Source organism: Propithecus coquereli, unplaced genomic scaffold (genome assembly GCF_000956105.1).
Source record: "Propithecus coquereli isolate 6110/MARCELLA unplaced genomic scaffold, Pcoq_1.0 Scaffold63, whole genome shotgun sequence".
Lineage (NCBI taxonomy): Eukaryota > Metazoa > Chordata > Mammalia > Primates > Indriidae > Propithecus > Propithecus coquereli.
The window spans coordinates 4,498,994-4,525,763 of NW_012152285.1; the positions used below are offsets into that span (position 1 = coordinate 4,498,994).

A 26,770-nucleotide genomic window follows, 5' to 3' on the forward strand; every position below is an offset into this window, starting at 1 on the left:
AGTCTTCTGGTGGATTGACTCCAGCTCTTTTTCCAATTTGTTTTGTCCTTGAAAGGTTGATTTATAAATTGTTCTGTAAGTTTTTTTTTTAACAATAGGAACAAATGGACAGGGTGAATGGGATGAGATCAGAAAAGAGAGGCCTAGAGTAAGCCCTTCATATGTTACTGTTCCTGTTCAAAGGAAGCAGAAAACTGCTTACAGAATCTATATAGTACTTAAGCTAAATATATAAATAAATAAAATTAAAGTCACTTGGAATCATTGGTGAGTGTGGAACTTTGTTTTCCCAATTAATAAAAAATTCTAGAAATTAAAATGTGGATCTTGAAAGAAGTATAACTATCATATTCTTATGGTATATATAGTTATTTTTCTTTTGTCAAGTTTATTATTATTGAAAGACTTGGAAAAGTAACTTGGGCAGTGATTCTCAAACTAGTCTCAAAAAAAGAAAATGTCTTCATCCATGCCCAGAGATTATTATATGAAACATTTGGGTGGAGCCCGGCAGCCTTCCTTTTGAGGATCTTCTCAGGAGATTCTGATGCAGGTGGTTAGTAAAGCACCCTTTGAGTGCTTTATCTACTTAAGAGCTAAATCTACTTAAGAGCTAAATCTAATTTTATATACAAATTCTGGCTTCTATTTTTATGTTTTGAGCATTTATTCCGATTTTCATAGACTTTTTCATGTAATAACGTATGCATCAATGCTACCTTCGTGTTCTTAGAAAGGCCCAATATACTGCCTTTCATGTTCTTAATAATACCTGTGTTTTCATGGATGGAATCAGAAAACACAGAGCTGGTGGGAATTTTTAGAGATAATGTCATACATCCTTCCGAAGGGAAGATGTTTGGCTAGGGCAGAGATGGGTTTCGTGAAAGGGAAGTGAGGAAGACATTAGGGAGCAGCGCAAAACGCAGAGGAGGGGAAATAGGTCACATCTCGAGGACACTGAAGGGCCGGCAAGGGGGGTAAGACCTGTTCTGGCAGGCACTAGGTGACCACTGTGCGCTTTTGAGCAGGGGACCAGCCAGATGCAAACAAATGAACACTTGAGCTAGGAACACAAAGTACCTGGTCCAGAAACAGAGGATCAAGGAACAGGTGGGCAAAGGAGACTGCTTTTTCAACGATAAGGCAGAAGGAAGCACAGGTGAGGACTTGGGGACCCTGAATTCAGCAGGGTCAACTTTGAAGGGTTTATGCAGTAGGGTTCTCCAACTCTATGTCCCTGAAGGTCTGTAGCTGAGAAATTGGTCTTATGATGCAATTGCATGTTATGGTGTGTAACATGAAGGCTACCCAGCTCAGCCGTCAGGCCAGACCAGCCCCTCTGGATTTAGAAAGTTCTTGAATAATTACTACAACTACTACTACCTTAAGATTGTGAGGCAAGGAGGGCACAGGAGGCAAGGATGCTGTTCATCTACGGCCACTACAAACAAGCGACTGTGGGCAATGTAAATACAGGATGGCCTGGGATGTTGGACTTCAAAGGCAAGGCCAAGTGGGATGCCTGGAATGAGCTGAAAGGGACTACCAAGGAAGATGCCATGAAAGCTTACATCAACAAAGTAGAAGAGCTAAAGAAAAAATATGGAATATAAGAGACTGGATTTGGCTGCCAACCATGCATTTAACCTAACCTGATTCGATGCCTTGTTTTTTCTAGTACTGTGGATGATGTGAAATAGTGAAAACAGCCAGGTAACCCAGTTCCTCAAGGCTGTTCAGGATACGGCTCTAACAGTAGGGCTAAAGTGATTACTGACCTTTCCCAAGTAATTTTTATCTGAGATCAATTAAAAGTGTATTCGTTACTTTAAAAAAAAAAAAAGTTCTCATTTTGGACTGGAGAAACAGACTTAGAGAATAAAGTAATTTATCAGAATTCACACATGTAGAAATTGTCAGGGTTAGGGTGCAAATCTGGGGCCTATTCAAAACTTCTAGGCTTAAAAAAAGTATAACTTGTCTGATTATAAAGTGATACATACTTCTGACAGATTATACCAAAGTGAAAGACCTTCATGATCCCACCCTTGAGAGAACAACTGAGAAAAATCCAGTGACTGTTGTTCCATATTTTTTCTTGTGAATGCCAGTATACATTAAATACACATGTATTCATAGTACAAGGATGGAGTCATACTTTATTTGTTATTCCACAACTCACTCTTTTCACTTAATCCTCCAACTCGGACAACGTCCTGGTTCGTTGTATATAGATGTAAGTCCTTTCTAATGGCTTCATCCACGATAGAGATTCTTTATTTCAAATAATCTCCTTTTGATGGCTATTTGTTTTTATTTCTAGAATTTTAATATTTTTAAACAATGCTGCAGTGTGTGTCTATGTGTGTGTGAGAGAGTATGTGTTATATGGGCTGAGCAAACTATGGGGAGGTCTTAGAGATGGAATTGCTTAGTCAACAGGGATGCATATTATAAAGGAATAGCCAATTTTTTTTCAGTCCTCATCAGTATTGAGTATGATCAATCATGTAAATTTTATCAATCCAGTAAGTAAAAATATCTTGTTTACATTCACAGTTTCTAAATTACTGGTGACTTTAAACATTTTTTAATGTTATTTAGCTGTTTATATTTCTCTTATGACTTGCTAATGTCATTTGCCCATTTTTTTTTTCTCAGAAAGAAACATTTACTAGGGACTTACTGACAGAAGCCATGTCTCCTGTAGTGGTGGTGAGAGGAAGAAATGGGTAGGACAGCTGAAGCCCATCCCCTCAGGGAGAAGCAAGAATGTTGTGTGAATCTGCCTACAGTCAGGATTTATGGGCAGGGTTGTTCTGATCTAAAGGCAGGATTTATAGTAAAGTCTGTATCCTAGAGGCATTCCCAGAACAGGGGTTAGTCAGAAGGCAGCATGGCGGGTAGCATCCAAGATGGAGTTTGCTTTAGCCTCCACAGTCCACCCCACAATCCAGCTCTTACAATCTCACACACTGTCCTCCTCCACAATGCTCCCTGAGCCTTTGGGGGAGGGTACTTGATATTGTGTAACTTTAGTAGCAGTGCCTTGGCAATGGAAGACAGATCAGGCCTAGTGGGTTTCCAAATGAGGGAGATTTTCAGGCTTTGAATCATCGCTAGTTTTCGGAATACTGTGATTTTGATTTTCTCAGAAGAAGTAAGACAAGAGATACATAACGTTAATAATTTGATATAATGTACATGAGGATTACAACCAAAAGAATTTATGTGCTAGAACAACAATAAAAAAGAACCTATTCCAGTAGGGAGCCAACTAAAACCACCATGAAGAAAATTAAAATCCAGTTCTTCTTTAGGGACTTGTTATAACCAGGAAATAATTCAGAATTTAGTTCAAATTGTAGAAAAACTCAAAAACAATGGTTAGGGCTAGAATCTAATAACAAGCATACCATAGTTTTTTTTTTCCTGAAACACTTTTTTTTTCTCTCCAATTTCCCCATTTCTACCAAGGATAAATCATAGTAGGGCCCATTTATTTGCAAAATAAATTTTAGTGTGATTTTACTTTGCATAATTATTTGCATAAAGTACAGCAGCAGTTATTGGCCATACAGACTCTTTGTAAGTTGGTTTTGCTGCAACTTTCATAAGAAATTTCAGGTTAGACTTTTTAAAAGCCTACAGCCAAGCCAAGGATTCACCATTAGACTATGCTTATAGTACTCATACGAATTGGGTGAATTCCCCTCTTCTCCACGTCCCAAAATATCTTGAGGTTCCTAAAGTCATCAGAAAGTAACATTCTCTACTTACCACAGCTCAGAAACTTTATAAGAGACAGGGTACCAGGCCAGTCTTTCCAAGGGGCTTTTTTATTTACTTTATAAAATCAACCTTAATTCTTCAAAGCAGTCTGGTCATATCTGAAAATATGCCATTCTAGTCAAAGCCTTGGTAAAATAACCAGTGTCTCTAATTGTTTCCTGTTACAAAAGGAAACATTCTTATTGAATTTATGCAAATAACTATATTGCCATAAAATAAGAATACTCACAACTTGTTTCCAAATTTTAGAGCAGTCAGGCAGAGAGAAAGATAAATTTTGCTCACAAAAGGTTACTTTACTCAATTTCTCTAAGTTATAAATGGCTCAAAAGGAAAAGCTTTTCCTGCCTCTCCTTCACATCACCCGAGACAGCATGAGTATTTCATGTGTGAGTTTCAGGTGTCAATATTATTTTATGTCTTTCAGTCATAGGGGTAGCTTCAGCTAATGTCCCATAGCAAGGGACATTAGTCTCATTTCACTTGGCCTGATTATTTGCATAAAGTACAGCAATAGTTATGGGCCATATAGACTCTTTTTAAGTTGGTTTTGCTGGAACTTTCATAAGAAATTTCAGGTTAGACTTTTTAAAAGCCAGAAAGCCAAGCCAAGGATTCACCATCAGACTAGGCTTGTAGTACTTGTACAAATTGGGTGAATTCCCCAATTTGTAAATGCCCCTCAAATTCTCTACTCCAAAATCTCAGTAGTAATCACTGGGAGGTGATCATAATCATTTGCCCATTTTTATTCAAGTCTTCATCTCTTTCTCACTATTCTGGAAATGTTTCCTATAGTTTAGAGGTAGTAGATATTATAGCTGTCGGTGATGCAAACATTTTTTTCCTTTGTTGTTCTTTTACTTGCTGAAAAGATTTTTAAAGGTACTATTTGAGCATTTAAAAGAACATTTTGTTTTAAAATAAGTTCAGGCTTCCAAAAGATTGTCCTTTTCCCAGATTCCCCAAACATTAACACCTTACATAACCACAGTAGTTATCAAAATCAGTAAATTAACATTGATACAGTACTATTGTCTAATCTACAGATCTTATTCACATTTCACCAAAGTCCTTCTTCTGGGTGAGGATCCAGTCCAGGATCACATGTTGCATTTAGTTGTTCTGTCTCCTTAGTCTCTTTTAATCTGGAATGGTTCCTCAGTCTTTCTGACTTCAGTTATCTTGACACTTTTAAGAGTACCTGACTTTAGTTATCTTGACACTTTTAAGAGTACCAGCTGGTTGTTTGGTAGAAAATCCCTTGATTTAGGTTCATCTGATGTTTGTTTCTTCATGAGTATATGTAATCAAGGGAGTGACCTGGTCTGGTGGTGGTCAAAAATATCTTGCCTAAAGAGGAGATGCTTAAGCTAACACTAGAAAGATAGATAGAAAGAAGAAGTGTGAACTGAGGGTGGAGCGCCTTTGCAATTGGCTTTGCATAGTGCATCTCAGCAATTAGAAGCAGCCAGTGCACTATGACTTTCCATAGCACCTCTAAGCCATTAGAAGAAGCCAGTGGAGGAGAGGGTGTAAGAAGGCTGATGAGGAGGCAGCTGGGTCAGACTAAGCTTTGTGGTGCTTATTAAGGATATATGATATTAATAGCAGTGGAAAGCCATTCAAGGGTTTTATGCAAAGGTATGACAGTATCTGAATCAGATTTTTAAAAGGTTACTACACTGTTGTATAGAATTAATTAAAAAGAAGCAAGATAGAAACCAATCTAACAATTAGAAGGCTATTCTAGCACTGCAGACAGAAAAAAGGTGGCATAAATTAGGGTGCCTCCTGGAAAGATGGTGAGAAGATGCAGATTGGAGAGATGTCTTGGAGGGTGAATCTGAATCTGCACACATAGGTGGTAAGTTGGATGTGGGGTTGGGGAAGCGGGCAGATGCAGGTTGGCTGTTTCCAGGGTTTGCCAGGTTTTTTGTAGTTGATTGGATGTTGGTACCATTCATTGAGATGCAAGAGATGATCCTTCACCTTCTGACAACGAAGTCAGAAGTATCACCATCTCCATTCCTCTTAGATGCCAACATTTACAATGTCTTTGCTTATTGATGCTCCTGTATCTCATTATACCCACTTCTGAGTTCTGTGATTTTTTCCTCAGAATCTTCCCCAATAACTCTTTATCCTTCTTCGTTCCTTTTATTGCTCTTTAGTTCGGACCTGGGCAACCTCATTCCACACTTGAAAATTTGCTTCCTCTCTGGGCTGCCGGCTCCTGCTCTCTCTGTGACTTTATCCATCACTGCCATACTATTTGAATTTCAAAAATATGTACTTAAGTGCCAGTTTGGGTCGATCACCTTGTTGAGCAGAGTTGAAAATTAAATAAGAAGTTAAATATATTTTCGGGGACTCAGGTCAATTTCCAATAATAATTGAGGTACACGGAATGAAGGCCATTTTGCCTACTGATCAGAAAAGACTGGGTCCTTGTCTCCTTACATAAAAATAAATTCCACATGGATCAAACATATCAATCCCAACATACCTAACCATAAAAATACCAGAAGAAAAGATTGGTGGATATATTTAAAAAATTTTTATGATCAGTTGAGTTCGAAGACCTTTTAAAGAATGTTGAGAGACTCAGGTACCATAAAAAAGATGGATCCACTTAATGGGCTAAATTTTAAATTTTTTATATAAAAATAAAACAACTTTCAACCAAGAATTTTACCTAAACTAATAAATGTAGAAGGAATGGAAATAGAAAAATCACCATTTTCAAACACATTAGTAATTGTTTCAGTCAAAAATATCTTTTGTTGTTAAGATTAGTGGGCAACAGTTTTGCATAGTTTCAAAATAACTTCCTCCAAGATCCTTTTTAATTACAAAGGGGAAATAGTATCTTTACAGGGGGGAATCCTGACAGACATAGCTAAAACAAATGATCAAAGTTAATTTCGCCAATAATCAAATTGATGGCCTGTGTCTCCGGATGCATTGTGGACACACCATCACTTCTGAGGTATTTTTGCCAAAAGACGCAAAACTCTCCTTGTTTCCTGTACTTTGTCTTCATAGCAGTTACCACAGTTTTTATTTTGTAATTGTGTAGAATTAATATCTTTACACATCTCTGCCCCAGCCCTGTCCCCTAGCAGAATGGAAGGTCCGTAAGATCAGACGTGTCTGTCTCCTTGCTCACCATTCTATCACCAGCTCCTAGCACAAAGTAGGGTCTTAATAAATAATGTTGAATACATGAATTTATCTGGAGCTAGCAGTATTTGTGGGAAAGACGTACTTAGCCTTGGAACAGATTGAATGAAAAATCACAGTTGGACACCTGGTGGAAATGGATGGAGGACATTGGAGGTACAGTGCTAAAGCGGAAGCCATGCGTCCTGTAGAGTAAAGCTATGTCAAGAGAAAAGACAGAAAAGGAATATTTGGGATGAAAAAGGAAACACCTCTACTTGGTAGAGGCCAAGGCAGGTGTTGGTTCTGAAGTAGAGAATGTTCACCTGCCCGAGGCCAGGCATTTGGGGGTTATTTGTAACTGTCTTACAGCAGTTTTGCTTGATGCAGTGACTCTCAAGTTTTAATGTGTATAAAAATATCCCGGGATGCTTGATTAAAAAAAAAGAGAGAGAGAGAGAGAGATCTCTGGGGCACACTTCCCAGAAATTCTGACTCAGTGGGGCCTAGAAATCTGTTTTTCTGTGGCCAGCGCCTGCCTCCTCCACTATGTAGTTGTGGTCAGGTGATCCAGGAGCCACGCCCAGAGGGAACAGTACTTCAGAGTTAGGGGGATGTCAGCGACAGGGAAGGGAGACAGAAGGGGATGAGAAGAGAGCAAACAGGAACAGCAGATGGCCACTTGCTAACAACTTTGCCAGTAAAAGGGGATCTTCAAGAGTTTTAAAATGGATTGCCAGAGAAAGTTATGGAAGGACACTGTCTTTTTTGCTTTTGTCCACTGCATTGAAGAGATGGTCTGATGCAAAAGCAAACATGATGCAGGTAGGTCAGGTCATGTCAAACTGTTAAGATTCTTGTGGTTGGAGAACATCAGAGAAGTAGTGGCTGAGTATTTCAGGAGAGCTGTCTTTTGCTTTTTAATGGTAGTGCTGGACTCACTCAACTCATTTTGTTGAAGTACTGTCATAAGGAAATGTATGAAAATTAAATAAAATTGACTAATAATGCCCAACGACTGACTCCATCTCTGGGCAACTGGTAGGCATGAAAATGATGTTATTTTTAAAATTTATTTGTGTATTATTATACTTCATTAAATTACCTTTTGGATAGTATTTTCTTAAAAGTAAATTGCAGTAAAAATGGAAGTATATTAAAGTGTACATTAAAGTTTCGTGGCTTATTGGTGCCTTATCTTTGGAATGCTTTCTTTCTAGGGATTTTTAGTATTTTAACAGCAGGAGAGCAAAATTAACCCTTATGGATTTATGGTGAAGAAGTATCTGTGTACAAATATGAATTTCTCCTCAACACCTTAAATTAATTTACCAAATGTTTTATAATACATATTAATTGAATATGTATTATATTTACATCACATTTTTAAAAAACAAAAATTTTAAATTAGTGCATTTATAAGCATAATGAAATGCCTTTTGAATACCACAAAATTTAGAATTTATATTAAAAACCAGCAAATGTTTTGAATTGAACTATATCTTTGTAGAATAATTATGCATTTGAATTTCTTAGCTACATGTACAAGTCCACAGACACCAAATTATTCTGCTTAAGAAAAAAGTGAAGGGAATGAATGCCCTTTTATTTCTTTGGCAGGGAGGAAATTATGTAATGCTGAACTGAAATCTTCATTTCTGCAGTAAATGCTGTCATTCTTGTCCAAGGCTCCAGGATTTGACCTTCCCTTGGATTTCACTGATAACTATTAAAGGCTAATTTCCAGAGTTGCTGGGTGAGTAGGAGTATGACTCTTATGCATCTAGTTTTGAGTCCCTGTTCTATCATGTGCTCAAGTTATTGATACTTACCTCTTCCAGGATTTAGTTTTCTCATCTGTAAAATGGAGATAATGGCAGTGATCATTTGCCAAGTGCTTACTGGCACCATGTGTTGTGCTATATATGTTTTACAGGCATTATCTCACTCTACCTTTTCGTCTCCCCTATTCGTTAGTTACTATTATCAGCTTCGTTTGCATTTTGGGAAGCTGTGATTCTGCAGTTAGTGGTTAGTGGAGCCAGAATTTGAACCCAGTGTTCTAACCCTAGAGATTGCATGACTAATCTCAAGGCTCAACTGCCTCTTTTTTGAAAAGGATATTGTGGGGGATGAGATCATGTGTATTAATGCATTCAATTAATTAGGGAAGGAAAGCATTCTATTAATGGTACCTATTATTAGTATTAGACAGTTCTAGTGTACAGTTCTTTTGCTATTTTTGCTACATTAAAGGTGACATATAGTACTACAATAGTACTTCACCTGCCCAGAACCTGGCCTACTCTTACTTAGAAGACAGTGGAGAAGAATAAAAAGGCTTTTTAAGCAGCAAAATTAGCGATCAGGTAGCACATTCACTGTAATCAGAGTGTGGTTCATTCACAGGTGATCCCTTCAGATCCATGCCCAGTCTACACTTTAATTTTACATATCAACTTCAATAATTTTATCAGTGATATAAAATAGATTAGAAGAGAGGAAAGATTGAAGTCAAGAAGTTTAGTAAAGAAGTTACTTTTTAATTGATTTCCCTAAACCCATGGCAGATTAAAAGGAGCAAATTAGAAACAGAGGGCAGTGCTGTTATTGGCAGGTATATTGAAACAAGACTGTGAATTATCAAGAAAGGGTTAATGTTTATATTTTAAGTTAAGGAATAAGTAATATATCTTAGAACTATTTCCTTCAAGAATATTAGAATCTCACAAAATTTTATTACTATTATTTACTATTTTAACTATCTGGAATCACTTCTTTTGTCATGGCATTCACATAACTAAAGATCTCCTTATATTGTCAGAGGAACTGTATCGATTAGGCAGCTTATTACAGAATCCTAAGAGTGTCTTACATAATGGCATGGCATTTTTTTATCTTACATAATAACAATTCAGAGGAGAATGGTTGCAGGGTAAGATGAGCAGCTCAGCCGCATGAGCAAGGAGCCCAGCTTGTCCCTGCCGTCGGCCCCCCGCTTCCGCCCTCCAGGCTCTGCTGTCCTCCAGACATCAGCTGTGGGGAGGCTAGACCTCCTGGGTTTCAAGACGGCTGCTGCATTTCAAGACTTATGTGAAGTCACATGTCCAGCTGATGAGAAGGCACAACTTCTCTAGGATGTCTCTTTCTATTAGAGATGAAAATCTCTCACAGAATCCTCCCAACGGGTTTCCCCTCAGGTCCCATTGTTCAAGATTTGGTCACTTGCCAACTAACCACGTCCTGACTACGAGGGAGACAGGGAAAGTGAATTTCTCTAGTGATCTTGTGCCCTGCTGTCAAGAAGAAGTAATAGGGGAAAGTTACATATCAACCCTCTGATATCTACAATAGAAGTCAACTTTTAGGAGAGGTCATTAACTTCACTGCTCTAACCATTTCCTGTGAGAAAGGAATGATTTTCTTTGAGTTTCCTGCTGCAAACTGGGAACTATAATGAATCTTTTATGTATTGCCTCGTTTAAGCTTTATTTGAGCTCTTCTGAAAAGTGCTTATTGTCCCCACTTAATAGATGAAGATAAGGTGCACAAAGAGATTAAAGAAGATGCTGGAGCATTCCCAACTAGAGATGGAAACTGGATTCTGCTAAAGGTGTGTAAGGCCCCCAGCCTGAGTTCCTGGTGCTGGGGGCACCCAACCACCTGATCCTCCTGTCAGAATAAAAATTTGGTATTACTCTTTGCAAAATATTTTATGGCCCAATGCATGACTTGATTACTCCCAGGGAAGCCTAGACCTGCCTCAGAGTAATTTAAAACATGCATCAGGAGTGGTTTCTTTAATCATCTTTCCCATAGCAACTACATTCTTGCTGATTGATCTACTCTAAATCACTCTTGTGACTGATAATGTTGTGACTGATATGATAAGTATAGGGAAAAAAATGCAATAAAAGCTATTTCTAATAGTCTGATCACATTTCATTTTTATCTTACCAATATTTTAGTACAGATAAGGTATTATCTGGGTCACAGCATATTTCTGATGTGCAGATATTACAGATGAGTGTGAAAAAAATCAATGTAATCTTTGCTTATAATATATGAATTTTTTAACATCTTTCAAAAGGGGCATCAAAAGTGGGCCTAGAATCTAAAGCCCTTAGATTATCTTTTTCCTGAAGCATGTCCCAATCCGTAAGAGTATGACTCGGGAGATCCTTCTTTGTGCCTCTGTCATTTGGCGTGTGGGAATGACCCTTTACCTCTCTTTATCTAAATAAGATTAAATCACTGCAGCCTACAGCCTGGGTTACAGGAATTTCCTTTATGTATCTCCAGCTGAGTCAGTTGAGCTATGTTCTTCCTGGAAAACATGAACTCTAACCCAGTGAGGAAAAGAAAGGCTGTTGGCTTGGCCAATTAGAAATGAGACTCGTGAAGGCGGCCTGAGCGTGTCCTGGCCTCTCTCACCTGCCAGCAGGCTGTACTGCTTATCCAGGTCACTAGGGCACGCTGGTTGAAAGAAGAGCCAGGAGAAAATGACATGTTTGAGTGATGGTCTTGCCGGCTCTTCCTCTTTGCTGTGTGCTTAGTCTCTAAGGAAACTGTTCACTGCCCGGTAGTCTCCTTTCTGTGTTCTGGAAGATACTGCTTTGTGTGTGAAAGTGGGTCAGGATTTTGAGCTTAGCCACACACACACAAGAAGTATATTAAAGAAATAAGGAAGGAAAAAAGGGAGGGAGGGAGGGAGGGAAAAAAGAAAAGTTAAAGAAATTAAAGCTGAAAAAACTCACAAAATAAGCACCATACTAGGTCAGATATTTTCCTCTGTTCATTCTTGGCATTATTTGCTGCAGGTTTTAAAAGGCAGAATCCTGAGTTTCTTCCACACTTCCTCAGGGGAGTTGAAACTTGGAGACATTGAAGGGACCCAAAAACCGAGAGGATGCTGCTCTTGGGTGTGGGGAGAGTAAACGTTTATAAGCTCAGAGCTGTGAAATGTCAGTTTAGTGAGGGATCTGGCTCCCTCCCAAGCCACTCATGGATGGGGCCACATTTTTGCCACATCCTCTCTGGGCACAGTCCACTGCTCAGTTGATCCCAGGAGCTACCTGTTAGCTGAGCCTCTGGGATAGGGTCACCTCCATGTGCTCGTTGTCAATGTGTGTGGTTCTGACAGGCCGGTTCCCCATGCCTTTGTGAATCAGGATGAACAGAAAGCTCTTCCAGTTCCCTATAAAAGGTCAGTTTAAAGAAAAAAAAATTATTATCTTTGGAGGTTCCAGTGAGGAAAAAGGGCTAGAGATAAAAGCAAGAAGGTAGGAGCTCTACAGCAAAGGGAACTCTGAAGAGGTATCCTACAGGTTAGATAGATCACAAGGGCAGTTCAGATACTATCGGCCTACAAGAATGTGGCCCTGCTGGGGGCAGAGGTTAGGGAGCAGGCTGAGATTCAATCGGGCATTCCTGATGAATGTTTGCAATTAGCTGTAAGCCACTCTGAGAGCAGTGGAGTGGGGCTGTGGTAAGCCCCACTGTGAATGAGGAGAGTGAGCCTCCTAGGGGCTCAGTAAGGATAATAAGTTAAGTAAGTAGATGATAGTAAGTCAGTTAGTAAGTAGATGATAGAGCCAAGATCACACCCAGGCTTGTCTCACCCTAAGCGAGTTTATATTTTCTTCTTGCTTGACATTGAATACTTTCTATCTATCTGCTTTTGGCACTTTCTGTGTGTCCTGCTTCAATATATTTCTGATCCTCCAAATTGCAATGTTTATTTTATCTTTAGCACCTGAAGTCATCTTCAACCTGTCTTCCCCATGTTAGTTGCTGAAATGTGAGGAATTAGAGAAGGCAGCCCTGCCAGTGTCATGCCAGCTCTCTTGTGTAATTGATGTTACACGGATTACTTCCTTCCCTGAAGTACCATTTGCTTATAATTATGGCACTTAAGCTGTTTGCCTTGCCTTTCCTCCTGTTGGAGTGGAAAATATTATATAAATGAAAATGGCTTCAATTTCCTCATCAGAGACTAAACATTCTATTTGCTTGATCCGCTGCTGGAATAAATAAATGCTCCAGATACTGCAACTGAGGCCCAGTGGTGCTAGTGCTAGATCCTCTGATTTTTTCTTTCTTTTTTTTTTTCTTTTAATTTTTATGTTCAGAGACAGGGGTTTGTCTCACTATGTTGCCCGGGCTGGCCTTGAATTCCTGGGATCAAGCAATCTTCCTGCCTCAGCCTCCCGAGTAGCTGGGACTACAGGTGCATACTGCCATGCCCAGCTTAAAAAAAAAAAAAATAGAATCCAGAAATCTTAATTTTTATGTGAAATCTCCCAATTTTTAAATGTTGATGACTAATTCAAAAGTTAAAGGTTATTACAACAACCAAATTAAACATTTATGACAACTAAATGCTGGCCTTGGAGCTGTACCTTATAATATCTACTAGTTTGAGGGATTGTGTGGTATGATTCTGAACAAGTCGTAAACATCTAGCTAGGTAAGTGGAATCTCACAGACTGGGCAGGATTTAGGTGAACTGAGGGGAGGAAAGGAGAAAGGTGTATGTGTCTGCTACTTCCTGTCCCTGGGGTAAGTGTGTGGTTGCAGAACATACAAGGTGCTGAGGTGAGGAAAGAGGATATGCCTTTCCTTATCAGCACCAGCAGTAGTCTCCCTTGGGTTATACTGAATCATCCCAGATTTCTAGGTTAAACTTGCTGCCTTTTTCAGGATACAGGTCCAACTGCCTAAACAAAGACTCAAAATATTAAACAAGATAGACATTTGTCTCTCTCATAATAGTCTCTAAGCAAACTAGGGTGCTCCTTTTTCTGCTTTGTCATGGTTCATTGTCGTGACCCAAGGTGACTCACCTTCCTGTCAGCTGGATGAAGGGGAAGGGATGGATGGAGAAGGCCATGACCCTTCCTCCAAAGTACAAGACCCAGACTCTGATTGATCACTTCTGTCCACACCCCTTTGGCCAAAACTTGGTGACATGGCCACACCTTACTCCAAGAAAGGCTGGAAAATGTGGGTTTTAGCTGCATGGCCGTGTGTCAGCTAAAAATTATGTTGACACCAGAAAGAGATAATGGGTATAACTAGGCATTTAGCAGTCTGCTGCATTTGTACTTGTGGGTCTCAGGTTCTGTGAGGTAAAGTACCTGTCATGGCACTTTCAGTTTAAATTTTCTGATTATTTTAGTAAGACCCTAGTAGCACAAATGGAAGGTGATATTTGCCATTAATTTTTCCTACTTTAGATTCTTACGACCCACTTTATTTCTAATTAGATTTAAATAGCATAGTGAGTTTTTGTTTTGTTTGTTTGCATAGTTGATCTAGAGCAATGGTTTCCAAACTTTTTGGTCTTGGAATGTCTTTGCACTTGTACAAATTACTATGGACACTAAAAAGCTTTGTTTATGTGGGTTATATCTATTTATATATACTATATTAAAAATTAAAACAGACATTTAGAAGAGTATGCAAGTAAACATTCCATTAACCATTATACCCTCTGGAAATCTCCACTATGCAATCAGGAGAAATTGATGTTAAAAAAGCAGGTAATGTTTTAGTAATATTATGAAAATAATACTGACCTCACAGACCCCCTAAAAAGATCTTAGGGAACCTGGACCATACTTTGAGAGCTACTGATCTAGAGAAGATACATGTTTAAGTTAACTTTGGTAATCATTTATATTGCAACTGTAAGTACCAAGACTAGAGATTAAAAATAAAGAAATTAAGACAGGACCACTGCCATCAAGTAATTAATGGTTCAGAAAATAAGTTGACCAACCAATCTGTGAACTTCTTTCATCTTAGATTTGAGGGAAGTTGGTTTCTGTTTCTGAATTCTTGATAAATTTATATGTGTGAACTAATAGTGATTGTTTTTATCTGTAGGAATTTAATAACTTTTGGTGTTTAAGATATGTTTAATTAAACATTTCGTACATACAGAAGCTCACTACATAGAAGTTTGTTTGTTCTGGTGCACATTTAACATTGTTTTTTTGGTCACCCAACCCTGAATCCATCTTTTCTCTTTGGCACATCCCACTGCCTCCTACAGGAATAGAAAGCCTGGATATTTGCATTTTCAGCCATCTTTGTAGCCAGACTGCAGGCGCGTGGCCTAGACTCTGCCAGTTAGACACCTCCGGCTCATGCTTTGAAATAGAAACTAGGGACACGCAGAAGTGTATGGCAGCTGCACATCCTTTCCAGGGCAGCAGGGAGTTGCTGGAGTTGCTGGTGTTGGTGGTAGAAGTTGCAGGCTCCCCTGTCATCAGTGACAGAGACAGCAGTGGTGTTTTTACCAGACCCATGCTGCTCTGTGATTTGGGGTGATGTTCTTGAATGTGTAGCTTCCAAGCCTGATTTCTCTGGCCCTGCTAGAAATTTGTGGTTTTTCCATGATCTTTCTATGAATTCAAGAGTCAGCACATTTGCCTGCAACTAAGAATCCTGCTTAATGCATTCTCAAATGCAGTGACCCTCAAAGTGTTGTTTGGAAACTTCATGTGTTGAAATCATATCCTGACAATGCGTGTTGGTGGGCCTAAAACTGATAGATTCAGACTCGTTGTGGGTGAGTCCTAAGAATCTGCATTTTAAATGATTTATATTATTTTGGGTACACTAAAATTTAAGAACCACTGTCCTAGTGTTTCCAACTTTTAAAATTGTCTGCTCTCTGTTTATGGATCTGAGTAACCCTTAAAAGAAATAGTTCTCCTCTTTTACAAGTCCCTAATCAGTGACTGACTAGTACTCTGTGGTTCCCCTCTCTCCCCACTCATGTTCCCCATAAGCCTTTGTTCTGTCTCTTTAACTCTTTTAAAGTCTTTTTTTCTGGTTTATTTCTTTAGGAATCTGGGCACGGCTTAACTAGGTCCTCTGCTGTCGGTTTCACAAGACAGCATTTGAGGTGTTGACCTGGGCTAGGGTCTCGTCAGAGGCTCAGAGTCCTCCTCCAAGCTTAGGTAGTTATTGGCAGAGTAAATTTCCTGTATCTGTGGAACACATGGCAGCTGAGTCTTTAAGGCCAGCAAGAGAGTATTCCTTTTCAAGGTCTTACCTGATTAGGTCAGGCCCACCCAGGATGAGCTCCCTTTTGATTAACTTAACATCAACTAATTAGGGGCCTTACAGTATCTCTTCATCTTTGCCACATGATGTCACATAACCGTGGGAGTCATATTCTGTCACCTTTGCTATCTTCTATTGATTAGAAGCCAGTTACAGGTCTCATCGACACTCAAGGGGAGAGGATTATGCAAATCTATGGATAAGAAGGGAGTAGGAGTCACAGAGCCATCCTAAAAATCTGTGTACCACAGCTCTAAGGCTGAGTTTAAACCCAGACTGGCTTCAGATTGAAGAGTCTATGGCCCCAGAGTTCATGCTTTTAACCACTATGATCTTCTTTTTTCCTTTGAAGAAGGTGACCCTATAATACTTCATAACCTTGCATAGAGTTCTAAGTAAGGTAACCCCCAGCAGATTCCTACGGGGAGCTGGTCAAACATCAGTTCCCTTCATACTTCCACTTTTGATGGTCAGCTTCAAGAAACCATAACCACCTGCCGTTTTGTATTTTCAGCATTTTCAAAATGCCGTTTTGCCATTTTGTATTAACATTCAGATTATATAAGTTATGTCAATTTGTTCATGTTCTTCTGAGGCAGGAATAACTCTGGGGTTTGGGATTCGAGACTTTGGTTCTCACAAAATAACTGTAGCTCTGCTTTTTGTCTTTGAAACAGATGAAGTGATTGAGAAGAAACAGTGAACATCTTCATCTTTGTAGACAGAACAACATGGATCAGCCACTTACTGTGAATTCTCTGGTAGGTCACACCAATATTTCACATATGGTTGGAAAACCCAGAAAGAAGAACAGAAACATACCAAATGTGAAATGAGTCACAATTACTTTAAGAAGTTTAGCCCTTGTGTTAATAGTTTTTCATCAGTGTGGTCGTCTCTTTTGAGGAAGTGACTAATAAAGCCATCTGAACAAGATTTAAAAATAGATCTTTTTTTTTCCCGGAAAAGTCTGAAATTTTAATTTATCTGGCAAGATTCCAGGCGTATAATCTTTCAGCAAACACCGGAAAGAAGAATTTCAGAATTAACATCTTAGCAGGTACTTAAACCTCATTGGTGCCTCAGCTTCTTTGCAGATAAAAATTGGAGGCTCACCTTGTGGGATAATAACTAAGGGAAACATATATTTAACACCTGGATGTAGCTTTGGATTCTTGTGTAAATATCTGCACACTTGAAACTCTTGTTCTCACTTTTCCCCTCACTGCCCAGCACCATGTGCACTTTCTCTAGCTCCATCTTAAAAGATGCTTTTGCTGGAGAGAAAATAACGGGCTTTAGGATCACATGGGCTTACTCTGTGTCCCAGATCAGTCTCTGAGTGTGAATATAGGCATGTTATGTAATCTCCATGGCCCTGATTTTGTACTTTGTGCCTTATGACGATTGGAAACAATATGTTTGATACTCCCAGACTGTCGCTGTGGCTCTATAATTGACAGCTGTCATTACCATTCCCCTCTACCTGACGATCTTCTCTAACCCACCCACTGCAGCCCTGTAGCGGTAGCCTAGCAGGATACTAGATACCCTGTACACACAAAGCCTAGCACCAGGACATGAAGGAAGAGAGGGCCTGGTTCTTGTACTGAAATAGGTTGTGACCTAATGTTTTCTCTTGTTCAAAAAAGTCCTTCACAGGAGCTTAGTTGTTTTTAGAATATGTTTAGAAGTAGACAATTGCAGAAGCTTTTTCACTTTCTGACCCCATGTTGTCATTCCAGTGTGGGTTAATACAGATTGCCCCATTTCCCCCTGTACAGAGGAAGGACTCGTCTGTATGACATGTCTTCTGTGTTTTTCTAGAGCAACATATAGGAGTAATTAAAATTTGTTATATATGTCACTGTAAAAATAAACACTAAGGCTTTTCATCTGAAAAATTTGTGTTTTTATCCGAGACTCACATGCAAATGAAATATTATAGATTGATGAAGACTTGAGGTTGTTTTCCAGCTTATCTCTGAAATCAATTTTAAATTTGAGAAGGATAGGATCATTCAGTAAAGGAAAAATCACTTTTACTTCTATCGTCAGGGAAAAAAGGTAATCTAATTGGAGTCTTTTTTTGCTCCTTTTTCTTTCTTCCTCACTTTTTTCTCTCTTTTACTTGACACACTTATTATCACCTATATTGCAGGGAATATACTACATCCCAGGGAACAGAGATAAATGGAAAATTATGACTTTCAAAACTCCAAGAAGTTCATAAGGGGTTAGAAACACTTGTACAGAAATAATTATAATTCAGTGTACTGTATAATAGTAAATCCTAGAAAATGCTCTAATTTGCATAGATTTTTTCCAGTCATTTTCTGATGTCATTGAAGTAATTACCTGTGGTCGAATAACAGTATTTTCATTTAGGGCTGTTGAGTTCTACAGGTGAGTGTGATTATGTAAATGTGAGTGGATCGCTGTAGTATTTGAGATGTCTCAGTTGAAAAAGACTGCGAATACTCAAGCCTGAGGCTCGGAGCTCACAAGCTCCAATTCCTGTCTCTGATGTGGGGAAGCCACATAATAGAAGGTGCAGGAGACACAATGTGGTTTTGACTTAATGGAGCCTTGAGAAACAAGTTTATGGTTCTCTCGTTATGTATTAAACCTTTAGGACCAAGAATCATTTCAGATCTCTGTGGTTCTATCGGCTATAAAATTACCACCAAAGTAGACCAGATGGCATTGGAAAAACTCCAAATATCTAATTTACTGCAGCCTGCCCCTAATGGCTGGTTCAGTAATCCATGGCCAGACTAAAAGTATGCCTACTTGATTTCTTTCACAGCTTTCCACAGACTGGAATCAAGTGCTTCACCCACACTGCAGTCAGACTTGCAACCTACCCTTAAACTGATTGAGGAGGCCAGGGAAAGCTAAATTTGCTCTGGGCTAACTCCATTCTTGGAGAATGCAGTGATGGGAGAGTGGGTGGTCTAGAGCCGTGCTTCTCAAACTACAGCATGCATAACTACCTCTGGGAACACCAGTTCGCGTCGATTCTCCAGTCTCCCTTCAGAGATACTGTGTCTGTAGATTGAGCTAGAGCCTATTAGGAGTTTGCATTTTTAAGAAACTCCTAGTTGATGCTTATGATGCTAGAACATCATACTTTAAGACATATTGGTCTAAAGTAAGGATCAGCAAACTATACTCTAAAGGCCAAATCCCCTGCTTGGCTTTATAAATAATAATTTTTGGAACACAGCCAGGCTCATTCGTTTGCATTTTTTGTTTATGCCGCCTTTCATGCTGAGAGAACTGATTCAAGGTGCCTCAGAGACCATGTGACTGGCAAAGTCTAAGATATTTCCTATCCAGCCCTTAATAGAAAAAATTTCCTGACTTTTTGCCTTTCTCAAGCACTGACTTTTTATTGAATAATTATTCCGATTGTGGGTGTTCTATGCTTTACCAAATGTATAGCTATGGTTTTTATTAATAAAACTCAAATGTATTAATTATTAGGTCATTAAATATGAAATGTACTATTTCGAATCAAAAGTTTAGTTTATTATATCTCAAACAAGAAGCAATACAATTAATCAAAGTAAGCACCTAAACTATCAACACAGTTTTGCCATCTTAACGGCAGCTTGCTTATGCCAGCAGCGAAGAAGCCTTGAGAGCTAGTGGCAATGAAATTGCGAAAGGCATTTTTCACAGCGTGTTGAGAATTGAATATTTTTCCTTGCAAGAAGTGCTCCAAAGCTGGGAAGAAGTGGTAGTCAGTTGGTACATGGTCTGGTGAATACGGTTGGTGACAGAGGGTTTCAAGTCCCATCTCTGTAGTTTGAGTAGTGTTGTTTGTGCGACATGTGGTCGAGCGTTGTCTTGCAAGAGGATTGCCTGTCTCTATTGACCAATCTCAGCTGCATAATCACAAGCATCCTCATCATTTAGTCCAATTGGTTGCAAGAGACATCTGCTATAATCCATTAACCAGGTTTCATGAAACTATAGTGGATAATAGCAGTGCTGTACACTCAGACAGACACCATTAGCTTTTTTTGATGACTATTTGGTTTTGTACTGTATTTCGGCACTTCATTTTTATCCAACCATTGTGCAAAACGCTTGCAATTGTCAAAAAGAATCCATTTTTCATCAAATGTAACCATACAGTGTGGAAATGGTTCGCCTTTATGTTGTGACAGCAAAGAAAAGCAAGCTTTGAGATGATTTCTTTTCTGATGCTTCTTTAATTCTTTTCTGACACTCGTTTAATTAACGCGGAACCCATCTATCCAGCTGCTTTACCTTGCTTATTTGTTTCAAATGGCCCAGTATTGTTGGAATAGTAATATCAAACCGTGCTGCTAATTCACACGTAGGTTGAAAAGTGGATTCGTTTCCACTACAGCTTTCAGCTCATCATTATCTACCTTGGTCTCAGGCCGCCCACGTGGCTCATTTTCAAGATTAAAATCACCAAAATGGAACTTCTCAAACCATCCACGTACTGTGCATTCATTAGCCACATCCTTCCCAAACACGTGGTTGATATTTTGAGCTGTCTGCACTGCACCTGGTTTCACAAGAGAACTCATATTCGAAAATAACACGAATTTTTGACTTATCCATGGTTTCACAAAAATTACTCTAAAAAAATTTTGAAAGATAATACAAGCTAAACCATGCATTTGAAAGAACGAGGCTGTACCTTCACAATAAAAGTATAACAAGAAGTGTCAAAGTGAAATATCAGAGATATCAACTGTCAAACTTAGTACTTAAGGAAATCAGACATTTCATACCTAATAACCTAAATAATAGCACTCACTTTTCTTAGTAACTTATTATTTTCTCAGTCTAGAACTAATTAACAATATAATTAGTGTTGTGTGGAGTTTTTTTATGTTTTAAAAAAATGGGGATGGTGTTCTTATGCTTGAAAAGGCTTCTCTAAGACTTATTGGTATGTTCTTTTTTCACTCAATGAAGATGCAATGAAGCCCCGAAAACTTATTAAACTCGATATATTCTGGAATAGAATTGAACTGTTATATAAATAGTAACTTTTAATCCAAGCTATCTCCTGGAGACCCTTCAGAGTAGAATGCCATGAGCTCTACCATGGCAGGAATCCATCTCGTGGCCTGCTTCACATGACTCAGAATGGAGACATTCACAGGGATTTGAGGACCAACATCCTCATATGAAATATTTTAGATATTTTACCTAAAATGACCTAAAACATTTGCATACCCAGAAACTTCCACATAATTTTCTTAGGTATTGGTGTCAGGTTTTTAGTAGAGAAAATACATCCGTAATACCAGTCATATTTTCTTATTATAATCAGAGATTTAAATTTTGCTTTGCAGAAAAAGTTAGCTGCTATGCCTGACCATACGGATGTTTCCCTGAGCCCAGAAGAGCGAGTCCGTGCTCTAAGCAAGCTTGGTTGTAATATCACCATCAGTGAAGACATCACTCCACGACGCTACTTTAGATCTGGAGTAGAAATGGAGAGGATGGCATCTGTGTATTTGGAAGAAGGAAACTTGGAAAATGCCTTTGTTCTTTATAATAAATTTATTACGTAAGTCTTTTGGAGACCTTTGAAATGAGAAAATTGGAAAAATAAATGATATTTTGATGGGGCAGTTTTGATACTGGGAATATTTTCATGTTCAGGCCAATATTACAATCTCCAAAAGCATTAAATGTCTAAGTTTTTAAATTACCTAGTAATGTATTCAAAGGCGTTCTCAGATCATCTCTGAGGCTTGGGGGTAGGAAGAAGGTCCAGCAGGGGATGAGGCTGAGGGATACCAGATTCCCTCTCAACAGGTCAACACAGGAACCTGCATGTCTCACCGTTCACAAATACAATTTCTGATTTCATGTGCTTCTCCCCCACAGGAATATAAGCTGTATGAAAGCAGGAGCTATATTGCAGCTCCATCGATAGTACCTAGAACATGCCATCAATATTTTAAAAATTTGATTTGGTGGTTTCAGACTGGTTGACAAGTTGGGAAACAAAGGAAAGAGCTGATTCAGGTTCAGGGATAAGATACAGTAATCAGTTTCATATATTACTTAGTGTTGTTGTTTTTTTAAAACAGTTTATTTGGCTATGTAAGAATACCATGTACAAAAGAACTTTCAAAATGTTGAATGAAAATGGCTATATCAAAACATCCCTGAAAAATCTATGCTGAACATATTTTTTGTTTTAATTGAAGGACACATTGATTAACTTTATTAATTTTTATTTTTTGATTTTATTTTTAATTGACAAAAATTATATATATAGTGTGCAACATGACGTTTTGATATATGTTTGCATACATTGTGAAATGTTAAATCAAGCTAATTAACATACCCATTACTTCACGTACCTTTTTTTTGTAGTCAGAACATTTAAAATCTGTTCTCTTCACAATTTTCAAGTATAGGATACTTTGTTATTAACTATAATCACTGTGTTGTACACTGCATCTCCTGAACTTATTCCTCTTGTCTAACTGAAATTTTATATCCTTTGACCAACATCTCCCCACCCCCCAGCCCCACACCCCCAGCCCTTAGTAACCATCATTTTATTCTCTGCTCCTATGAATTCGACTTTTTAAGATTCCTTCCACATATAAGTGAAATCATTATTTGTCTTTCTTTGCCTGGCTTATTTCACTTATAAATTCACTAGCTTAGTTGGAGACTTACCCCGACAACATTTAGGAAGTTGAAAAGATAAAATATTTTTAAAACTGCATTTTATGATTCTACCAAGGGCAAAGTTAAAATCAATTTACATGGCATACAAATTGGGCTCTGCATTTTATTTTTTGAGACAGGGTCTCACTCTTTTGACTGGGCTAGAGTGCAGTGGCATCATTTTAGCTCACTGCAGCCTCAAATTCCTGCTCAAGTTATCCTCCTCTGCCTCCTGAGTAGCTGGGACTATAGCCATGCACCACCATGCCCAACTTACTTTTTGTACAGATGGGGTCCTACTATTGACCAGGCTGGTCTGGAACTCTTGGCCCTCAGGTGATCCTGCTGCCTTAGCCTTCCAAAGTGCTGGGATTATGGGGTGAGCTACCAGATTGGCATTTTATTCAAGTCACTTAACTTGAAAATTGAGAGAATGGTTGGCAACTTTTACCCTATTTGGGGAAATCACTTGTGTTTAGAAAGTTAAGCATTAAATATGAAATTGGAGGTTATCCTCCACTATTGATAGATAAAATCTTCCAAAACTTTTTATTTCTGAACTATAAGTCACCAATTGATAATATTTCCTTGTCACCTTCTACTTTGGTTTTGCATCTGCTCCTATGGAATTGTGAGTGTGGTGAAGGGGAAGATTCACTGTACCTTCTGAATTACTGAATAATCAGAATATTTGAATTCTCTTATGGCATTAGTGGTGGATAATTTATAATTCATTTATTCTCCCTGGGCTTCCATTCCTCATCTACAAATTAAAGACTACATATCTGTGGTTTTATTTATATATAAATTTTATTTATGTATAAAGCTTTAGGCAGCTATCAACTTTTATGTAGACTTTTTAAGTCTTGATTTTCTCATTTGAGAAGTAGGAATTATGCTACCGGTTCTGTCTACTCTATAGCCTTATCATTAGGTGAAATGAAGTGATAAAAACATTTATATGAATATATTTGTGTGTGTGAGAGACAGATTTGTAAACAATAGAATCATTAAGTATAAGGTGTAACATAGTAGTTGATCAGAAATAGTATATATAGCCCATTATGATCTATCAAGGAAGGGTTATTCATTCATTTTACAAATATTTAGTGAGCACTGATTATGAGCTGGATGCTATTCTTCAGACTAGGGATACATCAGTGAATAAAAGAGAGAATCCCTGCCCTTGTGGAGCGGTATATTCACTTTACCTGCAAGTGATGCACCTGGTTTGCTGTAGGGATTTTCCTTCAAGTCTGCTGTCTGTTGTTCCTCAAAAAGGTGATGAGAAATAATGAACTCCTAATTAGCACCTCCTACTCTACTAGGAAGTTTGGTTGTCATTTTCCTTCATTATGAATTTTCAGTTAAGAGTTTTTGATACATACACAACGGCACTAACTGATTCATCAGTGGTTGTTTGAGTATTTTTTAAGGGTGAGAAGGGAATTTATATCAGTCTTTCCAAACTCTTACATTTTTACATGATCCTCTCTGTTGCCAGCAGTGCACATAAGTAAGATGATGCTCTCGTGGGGTTAAGCATCCAGGACCTGAGAAAGGCCAAAGTGATTTGATCCATTTAAGGGAGTACCCTGGCCTTAACCCCGTTAGCATCAATGCCTAGTTTGTTGAGCTTAACTACACTGTGATACTAAAATAATACTCATGCCAACCTTTACTGAAAAGGCAGATGGAAAGACTATAGGTTAAATATGTTATTAAACATGTCAGTTTTTAAAAGGATGCTTATCCTCATATTATTAATAGAAACCATTATTTAGCTTTTGCTGTCATTTAATGCTAAGGACGTGCTTTCTATTTCTCCAGCTTGTTTGTAGAAAAGCTTCCTAGCCATCGAGATTACCAGCAATGTGCAGTACCCGAAAAGCAGGATATTATGAAGGTATTGTGGGGTTGATTTCTTTCCACTGTGGGATCAAATGCTCCATAAGTGTCCATTATTGATTCCCCCCTCCCCTCCTTTCCTCCTCTTTCTCTTCCTCTTGAGAGTTTGAGCACAAGAAATTCATTCCATTAGCTATGATGTTTCGATTTCTTCTTAGACATTTAATGATCATTACCCAGCAAGCATGAGTGTCTAATTGATGCTGGGAAAAAAGAAAGAAAGAAAATGTCACCTTATGGTGTGAAAAAGGAATTATTTTACAATTCCTCGGAGAGATTGAGATAATGAACTTGTTTGAGACAATGATTTTGGCTGGTGTTGATTATTCTGTACAGCCCCGATCCCAATAACTATTTCAAAATCAGTATTGATTATTAAGGCAGCCACAGAGTTCTAGCTATTTACCTCTTATGGTACTGTAGGGCTTATGGATAATAAAGTGTTGTTGGTAGGGCGGGGGTGGCCTAAAATATTCTCAAAGAAAAGAAAGATTGTTGCAATGCATTTATTTATCATCAATATTTGCTACATCTATAGTTCCAACTATCTTTAGCTGAAAATACATACAATGTGCGATTGATTACCAACCCAGTACCTAAAAATGAGTACCTGCCTAAATGAAATGCTTATCTGAACAGTAGAGTCAATAAAGGTCTTCCAAAAGCCATAGTATTTTTTCTTCCCTACAGAAAAGTTGTATTTTAGACTCCTAGAAAAGAGAGATTTATTTTTCTGCCATCATCTTTGGTTACTTGACTTAACTTGATATCTAATACACATACCAGCTGTTTTTCTTTCTCAGCTGATGATCTGAAAGAGTATATTGAAAATCCCACTAATCAATATGTGTTTATATTTTTAAAAGAAACTGAAGGAGATTGCATTCCCAAGGACAGATGAATTGAAAAAGGACCTTTTAAAGAAATATAACGTAGAATATCAAGAATATTTGCAAAGCAAAGTAAGTTCAATTGGTACATTTATTTCATGACTGTTTTCTGTGCAAATATTTTCTGAATATCATTTTTATGTGATGAGTTTCTGAAATGTCACATGCATTTAAATTAAAAAGGAAAGATGCAATGATGTCAAACCAATAAAAAGATTTATGTTGACATCCAGTTTAAGCACTTGGACCAAAGATGTGATATTTCTCTATCCCTACAACATCTAGTTGCAATGCATCTAAAGCAATGCATTAGAAAATAAGTTTCTTACAGTGATTTAAATAGAGCTTTTTGACCAATTCTTGCGCATGTGACCTTGAGCCAGATGGCTGTTCTTTGCCAGACGAACAGAAGCAGTAGGAGATAGGGAGAGCAGTGTATGGTTTCTGATGTGTCTAATTACGTAAGCCTTGGAAATGTGAATTTGATTCTTAAATATTACAGTCAATATTAGATTGAGATGGAATAACATCTAACCATATGGATGAAATGTAATCTTATCACCAAAAGGTGGTGGCTTCTAGATTGTTATTAAATAAAGAGTGAACGTGACAATGATGTTTAAGGGACAGAAAGGCATTGAAAGGAGAATGACTAGTTAGACTATGGGATACCCAAGTTCAACTTGTGAATTCTTAATTTTTACAGCATTATTATAAGTGTTGCTTTGCTTTTTTCATTTATTTGTGTTTTATTTGCTTCAGAGGTTGCCACCTTCACTGACTCACGTCAGTTCAATTTTATCAGCTCTGAAAATGGTCAGAGCGTCTTGACTTTCTGTGGGCATAACTGGAAGGCTGGTTTGACTGAGGTGTTTGCACTAAGTGGTAAAGGGAATATTGAAATTGGAAGTTTCCCTCAAGGGTGTATATTAATAATTTGATTCGAAACTTAAAAGATAAAAATGATCTTGAAGGTTAAGACAAAGCAGTAGCAAGGGAGGGAAAAGCCTCCCTTCCACTCTCAGCAATGCGTACTGTCTTCCCCTTCAGGACCTCATCATCTGTTCCACGTTCTGCCTTTGGTGATGCCCATCACCTCACATCCACAATAGTGTTCCACATAGAGTCTCTGCGGGGTAGCGTGGCAGCATCTGTGCCTAGGAGAGATAAACAGAGATGCCTGTGAGCCCTCGCTACCTCAGCACCCACATCACCTGGAAGCTTGTTAGACTTGCAGAATCTCAGGC

General features: G+C 38.3%; 1 protein-coding gene and 1 pseudogene across 2 annotated transcripts in view; both read left to right on the forward strand.

Annotated features, from left to right (window-relative positions):
* Window positions 1–26,770, forward strand: part of STAMBPL1 (STAM binding protein-like 1) — a 44,050-nt gene that overhangs the window by 6,083 nt on the left and 11,197 nt on the right. Inside the window, exons 2-5 of the mRNA XM_012659705.1 lie at window positions 16,716–16,799; window positions 21,387–21,604; window positions 24,556–24,631; window positions 25,500–25,595. Of these exons, the coding sequence (XP_012515159.1) occupies window positions 16,770–16,799; window positions 21,387–21,604; window positions 24,556–24,631; window positions 25,500–25,595 (420 nt within the window). The 5' untranslated portion in view covers window positions 16,716–16,769. The remainder of the gene's footprint in view (window positions 1–16,715; window positions 16,800–21,386; window positions 21,605–24,555; window positions 24,632–25,499; window positions 25,596–26,770) is intronic.
* On the forward strand, window positions 1,425–1,750 carry LOC105822692 (annotated as a pseudogene). The gene has a single exon (XR_001138117.1). The product of XR_001138117.1 is annotated as an acyl-CoA-binding protein pseudogene (transcript).